This window comes from Crocodylus porosus, unplaced genomic scaffold (genome assembly GCF_001723895.1).
Source record: "Crocodylus porosus isolate Cpor-Errol unplaced genomic scaffold, CroPor_comp1, whole genome shotgun sequence".
Lineage (NCBI taxonomy): Eukaryota > Metazoa > Chordata > Crocodylia > Crocodylidae > Crocodylus > Crocodylus porosus.
The window spans coordinates 104,998,370-105,016,144 of record NW_017728931.1 but is presented as its reverse complement, the minus strand read 5'-3'; the positions used below and the strand labels follow the sequence as shown (position 1 = coordinate 105,016,144).

The 17,775-nt window shown below is 41.2% G+C and overlaps 1 protein-coding gene across 1 annotated transcript in view; it reads right to left on the bottom strand.

Moving 5' to 3' along the window:
* ASB15 (ankyrin repeat and SOCS box containing 15) overlaps positions 1 to 17,775 on the bottom strand; it is a 42,474-nt gene that overhangs the window by 6,073 nt on the left and 18,626 nt on the right. The window contains exons 3-8 of the mRNA XM_019543451.1: positions 14,277 to 14,329; positions 14,061 to 14,192; positions 13,433 to 13,591; positions 7,805 to 8,050; positions 2,266 to 2,437; positions 842 to 1,412 (exon numbers count right to left, since the gene is read on the bottom strand). Coding sequence (XP_019398996.1) covers positions 842 to 1,412; positions 2,266 to 2,437; positions 7,805 to 8,050; positions 13,433 to 13,591; positions 14,061 to 14,192; positions 14,277 to 14,329 — 1,333 coding nt within the window. The remainder of the gene's footprint in view (positions 1 to 841; positions 1,413 to 2,265; positions 2,438 to 7,804; positions 8,051 to 13,432; positions 13,592 to 14,060; positions 14,193 to 14,276; positions 14,330 to 17,775) is intronic.

Sequence of the window (17,775 nt, the reverse complement as noted above, 5' to 3'; positions counted from 1 at the left end):
ATATTGATTTCTCTTTAGGCCTAGAATTATACATCCAGTGCAAAAAAGATCATTACCTGTGCAGCAACAATAAAATATTCAGCATTATTGTTCAACCAATGGTCTCAATGCTTTCAGACTTCCTTAATTATATTTCAGTTCCAAATATCTTCTGAGTATGGCCTTCTAAGATCATGGGTTGGGTCCTAAAATAGCCTACCAAAATATCTGACACTCCTGAAAGGAAGGCTGATCAGAAAACACTTCCAGTGCCTTTGTCATACTCATGTTACCAAAAATAAGTTGGCAATATCTTGTGCACTCTGTGTGATAAATAATGCCTGTTGCTAGTAGGCATTCTACTGTTATTGACTCCAGCTGGAATTGTGGGTTTTCAGTATCTCTGAAAAGGAGGTTGCAGGGTGTCTTAAATTGGCATCCAACATTACCGGGCACTTAAAAAATGTTGACCTAACGTCTCAATCCCACAAACAATTATGCAGGTATATTTTTGTAAGTACAGTATTCCATTCATGTATATAGGATCACTCACATGGTTACAGGTTTGCAGGATCAGGCAAACACTAAATATTTTTCCAAAAACAGACAGCAAATCATTAAATGATTTGAGTGCAGAACCCATATGTATGTCTTCCAGTCTGATGCTCGAATCAATAGTCAATACTCAAAACTACTGTACATATATCAGAATTGAAACTGAGAAAAGGCTGCTTTGTAAAGGAGGGTTAAAAAGGGAAGTATGGTGGTACCTTAATTTTAGTTCTGCATAAAAACTGGAAAATCTTAAAGCAAGCTAATTACATGACAGAAATGAAGATTACAAAGTGGAGAATATACTTACTGGATTATCCTTTATTATACAAGGTGTCCATCCTGGTAGCACCTCTTCCTCTGGAGTTGACCACACAAAAGAATTTCCGAAGATGTCCCCATGCATACAATCAAAACACATCTCCACCTTATATCCATGATTGAGCAACAGTCTTAGCATTACCTCATCATTCAAAGCGTATTGTATAGCACTGGGGAAATGGGTATCATTAATGAGCATGAAGTAGCAATTGACATTTGCTCTGTGGGATAGAAGTAACCTCACAATTTCATGGTTACCAGCTCTCACTGCCACAAGAAGACAGTTTAGAGGGTCCTTATTTGGGTCTGCACCAGCTTGGAGTAGCATTTCTGTGCAGAGAACATCATTGTTAGAAACAGCAAAATAGAGCGCTGTTTTTCTTTCATCATCGTAGCTTTCTGAAATGTGTTCAGCCAGGAGTGCATTGACATCAAAATCATTTTCAATGAGGAGTTCTAGACACTGAACATTCTGGCCCTCAGCTGCTGAATGAACGGGGCTTAACCCACTTTTCTGGATTGCTGTCTTGGATGTAACTGGAATGAGATATTTCAGTGCCCTAAGAAAATAGTGAAGAACATTTTTATTTGTGCAAAAGCTAAACAGATACCAGCCCCTCCCTGATCTCAAAACAAAGATCAAAACTGGATGGCCAGCTTTCTACCTGATAGAGACATTGCAAGAAGAGCAAGATTTTGCCTTTGTTTACACCAAAACAATCCTAGCAGGCAAGCATCTGTACCCAGTTATACTCAGTGAGGCTCCATTGGTTTAAATGAAGTTATACAGAAGGTAAATCTGCATTGTGTCCCAGTGACTTTCATTTAGTGCTGGGGGGCTTTTTAAAATTTTTATTGTATATAGAATAATCAAACAATAGGGCTGGAAGGGACATCAGGAAATCATCCAATGCAACCTCTTGCTCAAAGCAGGATAAAAATGCTAATAATGCTTTAATTTTACCCACAGATTACATATTGTGTGCATATGATGTTGTCTTGGAGCACTAATTACAACTAAGTTAGTTATGTACTTGTCAAATATAAATGCTTTTTCACTTGGACTTTGTAATTGATTCTTTGAATTTGAATGGAATTAATTCATGTTTTAATTTAATAATAGTCACAGTGGGCATATACATGCTGACTTTCGAGTTGTAAAGTAAAGGATGTCAGCTCTGTATGTGCTAAAACCCAGACATGAATGCAATGCAGCCATGTTAGAGTAGTACAGGGTACTCTCAGTTTTGGTTGTGCTTATTGGTGCACATGCAATTATGTAAGTTGCCAGGTCTATGTGTGTGAGGTTAGTTTACAGTACTTCACTTTGGCGTTCCCTTGTGTAGCTTGTAGATGATGCAGGCATGCACAGTATGTCTTAGGGAAGTCTTTGAAGCCAATGATTATACTCACAAATAATGTCCTTCATATGCTGCTTTATGTATGGGGAGTTGTCCTGCTCTGTTGGGCACATTACCACTTCCTCCATATTCCAAAAGAAGAGCTATACAATCTGGATTGCCTCCACCAGCTGCTTCAAACATTATTGATGCACCATCATCTGCTACGGCATGTACATCACCACCTGGAGGAAGGATATGAAGAAAACATTGAGCCCAAAGTGGAGACATTTTCCCTTAAAGAAAACACTTTGATATCTTTTCTGTTCATTTTCAGATATAAGAATTATGTCTCTAAAAAGAGAACTGAAATTTACTGTGGCAAGTTTAGAATTTCAAGGCCAAAATCATCGATCACAGACACAGATGTGTATATTTCCAAAACAAGATGTTTCCATCTCAAACATGGGCGACAGGTGCCACCTTAGTCAGGGGGAGAACGTGAACCCCCAGCGACCAGGTAGGCATCTCTCCACAGCCAATCTTGCTGACCAGAGGGGGGTTCCCCCACAGCCGACCAGGAAGTGGTCACAGTGCTCCTGGGAGTGGCCACAGCGCTTTACCCGATACTCCCACTCCCTAGCTGGTACTCGCAGGGAGGGCACGGGTGGTCCCGCCTGCCTCCCTGCCCATCGCCTAAGCAGGGAGCGTGGCCTGTCGGGGGTGCACTAGTGCTCTCAGGGTATGCACATGCACCCCTGTGCACCCCCTGTGCACCCCCTATGTGTCACCACTGATCTTGAGTGAGATGCATTTAGGATTGAAATGTTTAATTTAGGACTCATTGAATTTGGCCATCCTTTCAAAGCAGGTCAAATCTCAGACCTGTGCATTTTCACCTTTTTTAATTCTGCCATATTGTTAAACTGCAGAGGTATAACTAACGAATTTTGCACCCTGGGCAACCTCTCCTCCCACCCTATGCACCTTGGGTGGAGGAGTGCCAGGTGCCAGAAAGCAGGAGTGGAGAGGAAGGAGGAGAGAGGGTGGCTAGTGCTGCTCGCCCTGAGGGCTCAAAGACCATGGGTGCTGCTGCCCCATTGCTGTCTGCCTGCCCCTGGCTGCTACTAATCCTGTGATGTCCTAACACCTGGGTGTTAATTCCATGACATGGGGCTGTCACTACCATGACAGACTCCCCAAGGGAGCCATGATTCCAGGGCCCCATCTAAGTTGGATTCCAGGGATGGTGCCATGCTCACCCCCTCTTAGTTAAGCTGCTGTTATACTGTGCTAACTTTATTTAAGTACATTCCCAAGAAATCTAATCTGGGAAGGAAAAGTGTGTTCTGAGATGCAGAGACAGGTTACAGAATGCTAGCTGGAGACATGCATTTTTTACAAGCAAACCTAGGTTCCAAAGCTAAATTTAGATTTTAATAACTTTGTGTGGATTGAGATAAACCCAGAAGTGCTTTGGCTCTATAAACAAAAAGGTTAAGGTCATATTTTCTATCTTTATGGCTATTAATATAATGTAATCTGGGTTAAAAGCACAAGATGTGGCAGTTATATGTAAACTATTTTGTAACACAGAATCACTGCCACAGTATCTCCTAATGAGCCCTGATAGCATTAAATAGCGTGTGTATATACCTATGTATGTATTTGTGTATGTATATATGGGCATAGTAGACAGTGTTCCCTTATTGTTTATCCAGCATCAGACTGTTTATTGAATCACTAGTTCAGCTTATGTACTAAGTAATTTTTCTGGACCACGTAACCTAATTCTGATACTTCTCATTCTACATCTACTACATGTTCTTTCTAGTCTCAAATATGTATGGGCTAGCATGTTCTTGAAAACTCTTAACCTATTTTATATCAGAGTCTCTTGCTTGTAGAACAAACTCATCAGCCAGTTAATGCTTTGCTTAATGCAGAAAGAAGTGCTGAGGATGTTCCTAAACATCTTGGTGCTATGGTATTCAGAGTGTGGATGCTTACAAAGGTTTGAAAGATGTCAAAAAGATTGATGCACCAGACCAACAGGAAGCAACTTGATACACCAGGGAAAACCATATCTAAGTGAATATGTATTCCTGTCTTTTACAAAAGCAGCTCAGGCATTGCTAATTGTTTGAAAACATGGGAGAATATTTGAGGAAGACAGTGACTAACAAGGGTAATATGAACTGGCTGAAGTATTTGATCACTCACAAAGGTAGAAAGGTAATGACAGATTAAATGCAATTTAAAAAACACGTGCCTTTGGTATTTTGCTTACTGGTTGTTCCTGTAATTACCTTGGAAACCATCAGTTGAGGGACCATGTCTGTCTATAAGTTCATATAATGCCTGTTATGAGGGTGCTACACAGACCTCTACCAAAGATTATTTCAAAGCAGAGTTCACAGTACTGAATAAAAGCTACATTAAACTACATAAAAGCTACTCTCATACTTGTCCATAGCATGCAAACCTCAGCCTAAAACTGAGAACCAGCCATGAGAGCATCCCTGTCAACATCCATTGAAATGAAAGTATACAAACCAGACTGCCTTGAGCAGTAGCCAGAAACCTTTACAAGCTGCAGGCCAGAACAACCTGGTTCCAGTCTGACACAGACCAGGTGGCTTTGGTGGCACAGAGGAGCTTTCCCCATGCCCAAACTGGAGCCAGGCAGTTGTGACTGCATTGCTACTACTTCTCCCTGCACTTGCAAGCTGGATTAGTTAAACCACTCTGCTCCCTGCTCCCTCTTGCAATGCGAGTGCAGCTTTTAGCCTATGGGGAGCTATGCCAGGGATAGGCAACTGAAAGCTGCATCCATGCTTCTGACACTCCCTCCTCCCTCCCCATCAAGGGCCCTGCCTCCTCACTGCTGAAGTGGCTGGGCAGAGGTGTGACCAGTCACCAGCTGGCAAGGTCCCTTAGGTGGGGTGAACAGGGATAGGGGTTACTCCCCCTCCCTCCAGCATCCAGTGGAGAGGGCTTATTCTGCCACTTGCCCCAAGCAGGGAGCGAGCGGTGGCAGCGGTCGGGGTGGGCAGACGTAACTGTGGTCCTCCAAGGGCAGTGGGGGTAAAGGGAGGAATAATCCCCTTCCCTGCTCCCTCTGCCTCAGGGACCATGCCAGCTCACTGCTGTGGCAGAGAGTGGGGAGTGCCCAGCAGACGTGGCTCAGGTCCTTGCAGGTGGAACAGGGAGGTGGGGAATTAAACCTCTCTCTGGCCAGACCTCCTGTCCTACCTGTCCCTACTTGGTTGGGGAGCAGAGGAGCAGGACCAGCCTTGATCCACTGGAGCAGAGAGCCCAGCCCAGAGAGCATGCCAGGATGCTGGGGGGCTCTGGTTTAAGTTAAACCAGGAAGGGGTCTGGGACAGACTTTGCATAAACCAGGTTGAGCTCAATCAGTTAAATCTTATACTACATTCAACCAGGTATATCTCAACCTAGTTTTGGCCATTTTGAAACTGGCTTATGTGCACTTCATGTCTGTTGTGTTACAGGTTTAAACCAGTTTCTGATCATTTTAAACCAGTTTGTGTGTAATGTCTGCCCCTAGCCTTGGTCTTAAGTATTAAAAGAAGCTGCTATAGGGTTCCAAAAGGCACTTTGCAGAAGGAGTCAAAGATAAAGTGTGATGCTTCAACAGTTAAAATGCTGTTGTTTAGAACAGCAAAGGCATAATGGTTTGTATGGCTGAGTCATCACAAAACTCTCTAATTCCTGCTGGTCAAAACTGTGGGCTGAACCTATTTTATGAAGCTGAATAATAAAAAGATGTTGCCTTTGTGCCATCATAAAAACTTAGGGTACAGCTCCACAAATGGGAAAGCCCTGGGTGTCTTTGCTAGCAGAGGAGTGCCCAAGCATTCCCCATGCATGCCTCTGCTAGCAGGGAAACCCAGGAGTCCCCCATTTGCAGAGGGGAGCCCTGAGACTTGTCCCACAGGATTGGGCCTCAGATGTTCCCAGAAGCAGCAGGGCCCCACTCTCTGTTTTGCCAAGTGAAGCTGATCGGTTGTGCATCCCAGCACAGCTGATCTGCTTTTGTGGATCAATGTGGTTTAACTAATCCAGCTTGCAAGTGCAGGCAAACAGCTCCTGAGTTCTAATCTATGTTGTCTCTGTCTCTCTTTGTCTTTCTGCATCTCAGTCACTCCAACTGTAAAATATGGGTACTGTAGTAATATTACCTACCTCGAAGATCTCAAATAAGGATTACTTAAATGTTTCTACAATGCTCTACTGTTGTAAAGTACCATAAATCTTAAGTATTATTCCAATAATCAGTCTTATGGTTTAGGAGAATAATCTCAAAACTGTGGTGCCTACCAAGCAGGATATATTTCATGGAGGTCTTTGGGAGGAACAATATAGCACAATCTAATTCAGGTTACTGAAGCTATCAAAAGAAAGAGGAGGTGGGATTTAACGTACTGTGGACTAATTAAGACTATGTTGGTATACTGTTCTTAAAATGTAAAGCTCTGTGTAATTTCTTAATTCAGCTAGATATTAATATGCTATAAGGAGATACATTCTGGTCATAAAGCATCTTGCAGAAACTAGTGTAAATAAAGGCCCATTGTAAATATACGGAACATTAAAGACTGGATGGAAGCCACTTTCTGGATTATTAGCACTGGACTGCACAACAGGGCAATAAGAAATACTACCATCATAATAATGCAAGTGATAAATAACAGGCCATTTGGACTCAAGCTTTCATATACTATGGAAAAAGAACAAGAATGCAGCTATAGAAAGCAGTACCACCCAAGGAAAAAGCAAATTCTTGCAATCAGACTATTAAGTCTAGAAATTAATGCCATCTACCTATTAAAACCTTAGATTCCTTGCCTTCTGCTGTGTGAAGGATATGTTTCTACCCATGAAATAGGCTGTAAAATATCATCATTCCATTTATTAGATGCAACAGTGTAGCAAAGCAGGGATGAGGCATGCACTAGTCCCAGGCATCAAGTTGCAAAAGGATGCCAAAAAATGGCAGTGGCTGCACTGCTGGCCTAGCCACTGCCACCACCATTGCCAACTGAGCAGCCACTGACACAGCTCCATGTATGGCTCCTGTTTAGGGTGCAGAGGTGCCCAGGCACGTCTCTAATTAGATATTTTGTGCTGTACAATACATGACAAATGAATGAGTATTTTGTTTTGTTTTTTGGTTAAAGGAAAAAAGTCATATCAGAATCCTAAACAAGCAAAAATAAATAGATTTTCTAAATTAATGGGAAAAAGGTTGCTCTAAGTGTCCACCAGGATCCGTAATTTTCTTTCTTTTCTTTTCTTTCAAAGAAACTTGGCGCTCTCTAACATGATCAGGTATACCAGGGGTTTTCATCCAGGGGTATGCATAAATGGCTTAGCAGTGGGTGCCATTGGCACTTATGCTGTACCACTGGCACTTCCCCCTTCTCCTCCCCATCCCTCTGCTCACTGATTGGATGCTGGGGGACTCCCCCCTGCCCCAGCTGCCGGGGGTACACTGACCCGAAAAGGTTGAAAACCTCTGAGGTATACCACAGTAACCAGATAATGCTTATACAGCTCAGGAACAGATTTTTCTCTTTCCTACCTACCTCTGTGAATAAGATGCTCTAGCACATCACAGTGACCATATTCAGCAGCAACTCCCAATGGTGTTACCCCATATCCATCTTTCAGGTTCACATTTCCACCATTTTTCAAAAGAAGAGAAACAATATCTTTGCGGCCTTGTTTTGCAGCTTCATGCATTGCTGACCAGCGTTTTGCACATGGCTGGTGGATACTGCAGTTGTGTTTAATCAAGGTGGATACCATTTCAAAAGATCCCCTTCTTACAGCTGAAAGAACAAAAAAGAAGAAGAAAAGCAAAGACACTATTAAATATGTTATTGCAAATGTTGCAAGGTACAGTTTGTCAGACTTAGAATACTTGTCAGTTTTAGCATTTTGAAATAGTTAAGGAGATCAACATGATTCAGACTTTTGCCTTAGAGATCTGTGAACCAAATTCACCAGTAAGTAAAGGTGGAGTCAATGTTATACTGTAGGTGTAAGCTGTCAGGGAATCACTGTAAAGGATGTACCCCACCAATCACCCCTAGTTTCTGCTACGTGTCAGGGTGTTTTTATGCCTACCTCAGAGGCACTGAGTGTTGGCTGTAGCCAAGGATGGGGATTTTAACTGGGGTGTGCCAGTGCTCCTGCTGGGACTTAAAGCTGATGGTTCCTGGCTAGGGGGTCTTGCACCTCTGCTCAGGGTCAGACCAATCACCATATTTAGGCTTAGGAAGGAATTTTACCCCTTGGTCAGATTGGTACAGACTGTGGGGATTTGTGCCTTCTTCCACAGTGAGAAGCATGGCCCTATTCCTGGGATTTCTTGAGTCTTTCTTAACAATCTTTTACAGAAGCAGGACATTGGCTGCCACAGTTCCCCTGCTTTACCTGTGGCAGGTTAGGGGATTATGTCTTGTGTAGCGTCAGGGTTGGTGGTAGTTTTATGAAGAGTTTAGATTATGAATTGGTATAGGTATTTTGGATGGGGATACTGCTGCTGCAGGCTGGGAGTTGCATTAGACGATCTTTGCAAGTCCCTTCCAGCCCTACCCTAAGATTCCGTGATAAAATGTTATGGCATTCATGTAGCATTTGATGGGTATGTGAAACCAATCCAACTTGTGTTTTGAGGAAACAGAAACAGAAATATAGCAACACAAGTTAAAAAAAAGGGGTGGAGCGGAAGAATGGCTTTATCAGTTAACTACTTTGATTACAGCACTGCTTTCCTTGCACCTTTCCTAAGTAGGACACATTCTCTGTCTTTGTCCTTCATGTTGCAACCTCCCAATGATTCCTACAGGCATTTTACACATGGAAGGCTTGCAAGAGCAGGCTCCCAGTGAGAACAACAGAGCCGTCCCCGGGGGGGGCAAATTGGGACAACGGCTCCATGCTTTGGGGGACCCTGCAGAGCTGGATCAGCTTCATATCTGGCCGTTCACCACCCCCACCCCGCCCCTCCACCCCTGCCACCGTATTCGGGCCCTACGCAGGCTGATTTGTCTCGGGGCCTTGCACCCTGCTATAGTTGTCTCCAGGGAACAATATTATATAAATTCACAACTCAGTATGTAGACCCATATTTCTGTCCAGTATGGATAACATCAATTGTAATTTATGTCACAGTTGAATGTTAGAACATAACCCTTTCCTATTAATGGTGTTGCAAACATTTACAATGTCCCCTCGTTTTTCTAACTGTATCCAACACATTTTGTCAGCTTCTAATGCTTAAAGTACAATTCACAGGTTACCACTAGGTAAGTTACAACTGACAATAACCATGCTTAAAGGTCAAATTCTGCCTTTTGGAGGTTCCAAGTGTCACATTTTCCTGGGTAACTGCATGGCCCAAGAGCACTCAACTCGCTGCAGGAGAATTTCCTATACATGCACATTTTGCTAACCAAATCAAATGGTCAAATTGTAACAGGTGAATATCTGACATTAACATTTATACTTTTGTCTTCCATATGGCTCTATATGTATTCACTGGAAGTCTGCCAGAAAAGGTTGGATAATCATTTGTATGTAATGGTCTAGGAATAATGCATCCGACATTTGTTTAGGTGGCTAGACTAGACTGACCATTGCAAGGCCCTCCAATTCTATGATTTTATGGTTTTGGTGCCTTATTTTACATTTCTGCACTAGCTTCATACTTTTTCTTTTACCTACAGTGATACAATGCTGATTTCAATGCAGAATTTGATTAAACTTAATGACATGGATTGATCCTGTATTTTCTGACCCTTCTCAATGCTCTAGGAAACTTGAAGATTGAAACAGCTAATATTAAAACAAACTGGTAGAGAGTTACATATCTAATGTGCATACAAGTTAATCCATCACATAACATTTTTGATTACTTGTTTTTAACAGGTCATTGGTTTTGGATAATTCTATTATTGGTTTTTAACTATTTTAACTACTCATTGTTAAATAGAGTTTCATTATACACAACTGAGGGCAGAATTTATTCCCCTGGAGATATATCAGCCTTTACCCTTGTACCCAACTAAAGAACTCTTTAACTGACTGTTCTTTTTGTAGAGTTAAGGGGAAAAGTAATTAAATTAAAAGCAACTCTGAATTTCTTTAGTGATTCTACTCTGATTCCATTGAAACTTGGTCTGAGTCTTTTCCTCAGTTCCTAATGACAACAACTTTATAGAAAGCTAAACAACTAAAAAAAACCCACCTTTCAGGAAATTATAAATGAAAATATCTAGGGGATAGTTGTGGGGGGAAAATATTTTTTCTTTGGTGTTACTAATAATTCTTTCTTCCTGGTAGTCCTAAGAGAGCAAGGGTTGTCAGTATATTATCTCCAGTGTTCTACATTTACAGATCCTTTGTAGATAAAGTTTTAATATTTTAATACATAATTCCTTCACTGATATTCCTGCTGCATGGAACTGACAAAAGTTAATGCTCATTAAACTTAATATTGTAATAAGTCTGATCATTTTATCCTATTACGTAGTATGGAAATTGTATTAATTTTACAGATTGATTTTCTTAATACTAACATTTTCACTTTCAACAGAACTGGAAGCTGGTACCACTAAATTAATAATGTATGATAAAGCCTGTTAAAACTAATATGATTTTTAAACTTTCTAAAACAAAACCCTGGCTTCAACTTGATTTATTAGTAATTTAATTGCAAGTAATTTTCCACAGATTATTCTGAAAGTGAAAAAACCCAACTCATCTGGAAAAAAATCAACCTGTAAACGTAATAAAAACTCAACAATATATCAGGAAGAACTCCTTTATGGTAAGGGTTGCCAGAGTCTGGAATGGGCTTCCAAGGGAGGTGGTGCTCGTCCCTATCTCAGAGGTCTTTAAGAGGAGACTGGACAAGCACCTGGCTGGGGTTATATGATCTCAGCACTCTTTCCTGCCCAAGGCAGGGGGTCGGACTTGATGATCTGTTGAGGTCCCTTCCGACCCTAACAACTATGAAACTATATATACTCCTACAGGCAACTCCCAAGCATAAATTGATGTCTTTTGGGGGGGCCGGACTCGATCTCACGAGGTCCCTTCCAGCCCCTAATGTCTATGAAATCTATGAAAATGCACAGGATTTCATTAAAATTTGTCCAGGCTCTAATTAAAAAAAAAAGATACAGTCCTAAACAAGTGCTCATTACTTATGCTTTGAGAAGTTGCATGGGATCAAATTAATAAAGATATTTAGGTGCCTAAAGATGTGGACAAGAGCTATGAATAAAATTAATGGGAACTGTATTCTTTTGAAAAAATCCTGCTGCGAACTACTTGCAGCTTTAAAAACTTTAAAAACCTGAACCTTGGAGCCTTAGTTGAAGCCCATTTAAGTTAATAGGAGCCCTCCACAAACTTCAGTAACCTTAGGGTCAAGTCTTTAATATATGTTTAAGCATATTCTAAATAGCCTTGACACAAAATGAAATTTTGGTAAATCATTGTAACAGTGAATAGTGACACAATTCTGCTTTCTTGCTGGCTCATCCCGCCTTAGGAGTTGGCAGATGCATGCTCAAAATTGCTCTGCAAAGGAATGGCTCATTACAGAATAGGGCTGGGTTGTACAGACAGTGAAGATCTGAGAGAGGTGGGAGCTCATCTCAACTTCCACCTGTTAACTTCTATTTAATTCAGCATGTAATTTTGTTCTGTACAGTAAAATGAAAATCGTACACATCCAGGTAGCTTGCAACCCACTTAATATGCACTGTTCATAATAAAGAAACAAATCCCAACTGTTTTATCAGATGCAGCATGAAAGAAAAGGATTCCGGTTACTGGTAGTTTGAATATTATTCAGTAAAACAAGAAGCATGATTTCTGGCTTCACATAAAAATTGGTAGAGCTCCCCTATTCCATTATGCAGCATGATAGTTCCCACAAGTCCTTACTAGTACCAGTTCATGTAATGTAAGAATCTTCTGCTAAATGGATCAGGATTTAAGAGATGTTTTCAATAAATCTTCAAGGCAACCCAGAAAGCATATTCTAGGCATTTTTTACTAAGAGTGATTGCTTCCAAATTGAGCATGGAACTGGAAGTCAGCCTGTGAGTCTTCGGTCATTGTGACTCAAAAGTTGGATTTTAGACCTGGAACTTGAACTGACAAGTAGATATTTGCTTAAAAAAAAAAAAAAAAAAAAAAGAGACAAAGGGGAAAACTAGGATGTGTGTACTTCAATTTATTCCAAGTGTACAGTCTTTACCTAATTTTCCCCTGCATTGGAAAGCTGAAAGAATAGAAAGGCTAATACTTTTTTAACTCATTTAAAACAAAGAACAGAAAATACCTGAAGTAGAGATGCAACTATTGCCTCTCGAGCTGTGAAATGTAATGAAATATAACATGTCTTTCTCATCATTATATTTTATAAGAATATGTTTAAAATACTCAGCATAATCTTTATGTCAGTAAATGTAACTCTTCAGTAAACACTAAGATGCTTTGAAGAGAGTAAGTTTTTTCTCTTCATGAAAAAAGATGTTAAAATTTCTGTAAAAAAACAGGGCTTCATTGCTTAATAAAAGTTATTTTTTAAGTATTATTCCTCAACTTATAAAGTGTTATCCTTTCCATTTAGTTTCTGTAAGTTCAATTCCTGCTTTATATTCCTTGTATATTTTAGCCCATGATCTGCTTTTAGACTTAAGAATATGTCTCTTATTATTTGTCCTTATACATGTATTGTTAATAACCTACAAATTAATTAACATGGGAAGAAATATAACATGATCACTTCTGCATCAAGCCCTTCGAATTTCCAGTATAGTCTGTTCTTGTGCTCACTTAAATCAATAGCAAAACTCCCACTGATTTAAATAATTCAGGATCAGACCCAGAGGAATCAGTGGACTTGGAAAGTTTACCCTAAAAACTTAAGCAAAATGTTGGTTATTTGGTGGAAGCATAATTCATGTTTCATTTTCACTCTAAAAGCTGAGCAATAGTTGAATCATTTTAGCCAATGGGAATACTCAAGTGAGTAAGGATTACTCACATGAATAAGGATTTGCAGGGATGGGCCCCAAATCCCTTTGTAATGGTCAGCTTTTGGGTCTGTAGAAAATGGACACAACAGTTCAGAATACTGAAAACTCTGCAAACCATATTAGCTTGATTCATGGAATGGAAAAAATTACCAATGAGAAGAGGAGTTTCTCCTTTATTGTTTGTGGTATTGGGCCAAACACCCTTTTCCAGCAATGTTCTTACATTTTTCACAAGACCAGCTTTTGCTGCCAAAGTTAGCGGTGTTTCTCCATCACATGTTTTGTATTCCCACATCGTTTTATAAGATGCTAAAATGAATAAGATGAAAATATACAATTAAAATGACAGGAATTAGGACACAAAACACACAATACAAATGCCACTTTGGTAACCACTTTCATGAAAATAACTTTGCAACTATTTAAACTACTTACTTAAGAGTTCTGCTTCTAATGACTAAGTACTGAAATGACTAGTGTTGGCCTAGTGCTCTCATTTTCTGAATAAGTGTAGATTTCTGAGTTAAGCCGTTAAAAATGACCAAGTACTGTGCAGGCACAGGTTCATTGAAGTAAATCAAACTGTGCCAAGTTACAGGAGCTAAGAATCTGGTCAGGGTGTTTGAATGACATGGCCAAGATGCTTCGGTGGGTGCTTTGCCCATATTTTTGCAGCAGCTGAGTCTATTCTTTTGTTAATTTGGGTTTTTCGCTTGTTTTCTCTCTGATCACATCTTTCCCATCTAGTAGTCCTATGTGATATTTTGACCTCCCTTACCATCCAGAATGATTTCAAGTACTTGTTGAACTGGCTGAGCAGCAGCTTCATGAAGTGGAAACCACCCTCTTTCATCAGCTTCATCCAAAGCATACTTATGTTTCACACAATCTTGAAGCTCAAATACTTGGCCTAAAAAATAAATTAAAAAAGGATTTTAAAAGTATGACCAGCTCAGACCTTTCTATGGTAAATCTTTTATTCTAATATTTGTACCTTGTCTTATGGCAGCTACCAGCTTCTTATTTTGCTCACTGGCTGGTATAAATCTGTTAAAGGAAGAACAGAAGATAGAAAATGTAAACAAATACAGAAGCTTTAAGATCATGTTAAAGCACGTTTTTAGTATTTTAATCACTTTCCCCCCCAGCTCATGGATTATGCCAAGTGTACTTAAAACACACCAGCTACAAATTGTGATTAGCCCGGTACCTTGTTTCAGAACTCAGGAAAATTAGAAAGAAATTGAAAATCTTAGTGGGTCTCGCCTGTAGACCTCATCTGAGCATGTACAGACATGTATGCTTTCCCAGTAGAAACCACCAGGGTACAGACATTCAAGATTGTCCCGCCAGACCAAAAATTGCCACATTGAGCACATCTACATGCTTATTAATGTGCCGCAGTTACTGTGCATTAAATTTAGTACCTGTAATAACAGGTACTAACACAATGCATAGTAAACAGCGCTACTGCACAATAGCACTAGCACATACCTTTTAATGTTCTGCTCCCACTTGACTGGAGTAGTAGAGAGCTGCCCAAGTGACAGACTTCCTTCTGTGGGGAGGAGGAGGAAAGTGGGAGCAAAGCACACTGAAATGCCAGAGGGCTGTGTTGTGGCTTCTCTCAGAAAGGTAAGTATACAGGCATTTGGTCTGTTTGGAGAAACTTTCCCAGGAGTGATTTAATCAGGTTATTTTTCTCCCAGAGGATGCATCTACACAAGATGCTAAATGCACAGTAGACTAATTCTACTACACATTAGCATGTCATGGTGAAAGCCATTGCTTATGCGCTAATGCACAATAGAATTAATCTACTGCACATTAGCATCACTTCAAACAGTCTTGCTGCAAACAGACTTTGGGTTTGGTACTTGTGCTTAGGAATACCGGAAGTAAAATAAGGGAGGAAGCCTGGGAAGAAAGGTATGCCTTATATTCTTTTACACTCCCTTCCTTCTGTCAAGTGCTAAATTATTTGTGTTGTACTAATTGTGTCCATTTGGGTTGTCTGAACAGTCTCTTAGACATTTAACAAGTCACATGAGAAAAGGAGAGAATTCAGCAGGTTGTCAACTGGCTAATTCAGTACTGTCAAAAATAGAGCTTGTGGGCTGGATCCAGCCCATGGAACCCTTCTGTCTGACCCACTGGTCTACTAGTGGGCTACCATAAGTTGGGAGTGAGGCTAAGGGTATGACCTACTCCAGATCTGGGTACAGACGAGGCCCCATGAAATTAACACTGCCCCACTTGCTCTGTGGCCACTTCACCCATGGCTGCTTGGCTCCATCAGCACCACTGCTTGGTTCCACTGCCACTCCCCCAGCCACTGGACTTCTGCCACTGAATCTGCCATAGCCACTGTTGGCCCTGCCCCTATTACAGCTGCTGGACCTGCAGTTCCAGCTTGGAAGGAGCTCTGTGGTCTGGATCCAGCATAGTTCCTGGTGTGAATTTGACAGCCCTGGTCTACAACTGACTAGTGATCATCTATCTGATCTTCCATAAATAACAGCACTGCATACTGCAATACAGTACAAAAATGACTGTTCAGTACTTACGAGCTGATGGAATCAGATAAGAAATCAGATAAAATAGTTCACACAGCACTCCATACCGTGCCCACACTATTTCCATATCTAAGCTCACTTTTTTAAAGCAAGCTTGATATCTTTAAATAGTGTTGTATTGTGCACTGTAGATATTTCTTCAGGAACATAGGAGCCAAAATATTCTTGAAAGTCAATGGGACTTAGGTTCCTAAAGATTACAGTCACCAAGTGGACTATGCAGTTGGTCCGATAACAGATATCACCAAAAAAAACCCATCCTGCTTCTTACTAATCAGTTTGGAGAGTGCCACCATATTTTCTCCATACTGGTCAGAATTTTCCACAGAAAGCCTTTCGAATATTGTTTCAGTCAGAGAACACAGAGTACAAAAAAAGCAAGTGTTATTTTCTTCAGAAAGTAGATTATTTTTCTAGCACTGGAATGAAAAAGACATTTACATTTTGGTTGCCATATTCCTGCAGAGCCAGCAGAGCTCCATCCAACCTCTGGTGCTACCCTGGGCTCTGAGTTGATCTACTGTGTGCAGGGCCTGGGATGCGTTGTATGTGGTGCCTTCTCTGGCCAGTCCAGGACTCTGCTGTATGTGGTACCCACTCCAGGACCCATGCTATACACAACACCCACCCTGACTAGTTTACAATTGTGCTGCATATGGCACCCACCCTGACCAGTCTGGGATGTATTCTGATTGGGGCACTGTAGAAGCAGGACCCCTAGAAGTCTCCCCACCAGCACCTGAGGGAAACGCAGAAGCCTGGTAAAGGCTTGAGAGTCCCAGACACTCCCACAGGGACAGTGGCAGTGGCTGAGCAGCAAGGAAAACAGGAGCCCCTCTTTCTGAGTTCCTGCTCGCTCCTCAGTTTAGGACACCCAAGAGCCAGCAGTATGCCCAAACATTCAGCAGGGGTGAAGGAGCAGAAGGAAGCAGCATGGAGGGGTTACACGGAGCCATGCTGTGATAAGAGCCCAGTGGACACAGGCAAGAGTAGTGAGAAGGGAACCGCTGCAGTTCAGGAGCTTGGAGGAACACCTGATACCAGGTGCCTGGGTCCCCAGAAAAGCAGCAGGGAGAGAGACTTGTGAATCCCTCGTGGAGCCAGGTATAGAAAGGGAAGTCTTAGCGTTGGGATTGGATGGGGGAACAGTGCCTGCCAGACCCTGTGTGTTCTCACCTGGGAATAAAGGTGGCTTTGAATGAATGAGGAGTATTGAAGCGATTGATGTAATTGGATCGATCTAAAGAAGAACCGGTGAAGTTAACTGAATTACCCCATGTATGGCCAATGACATTAACTGGACTACCTGAATTATTTAAGAAGCTGCTAGTGAAATTAATGAGACTGCTTGATCTATCTAATGAACTTCCAAAAAAATTGGATAGATTGGTTGATTTAATAAGATGCTGGTCAAATTAATTGAACTGTTTGATTTATTTAATGAACAAAGTAATTAATTGTACTGATTGACTGATTGATTGATTGAATAAGCTGCTGGGGACATTAATTGGGATAACTGATTTACTTAATGAGCAATGAATCTGGGCATGAATAGATGTTCTTGGAGGATGAATGAATGCCAGGATTCTCTTTTATTTTATATTGATTGTTATTTATTTATAAGCCATCACTTTGATGGGAGCACAGGCCAATAGGATCTCACCCCAGACTGACATCATCTTTGTTCGAACCTGTGTTGGTAGCATCTGGCAAGCTAACCTAGAGACTACACAGCCAGGGGGCTAGAAATTAGACACCAGTACAATTTTTGGTTGGTATGTGGAAGTGGTGTGAGGACCAGGACCAGGAAGGACTTCAGGAAGGCCTTTGATAGGGTATCCCACCCCATACTGGTGAACAAGTTAAGGGGCTGTGACTTGGATGACTGCACAGTCCGGTGGGTGGAGAATTGGCTGG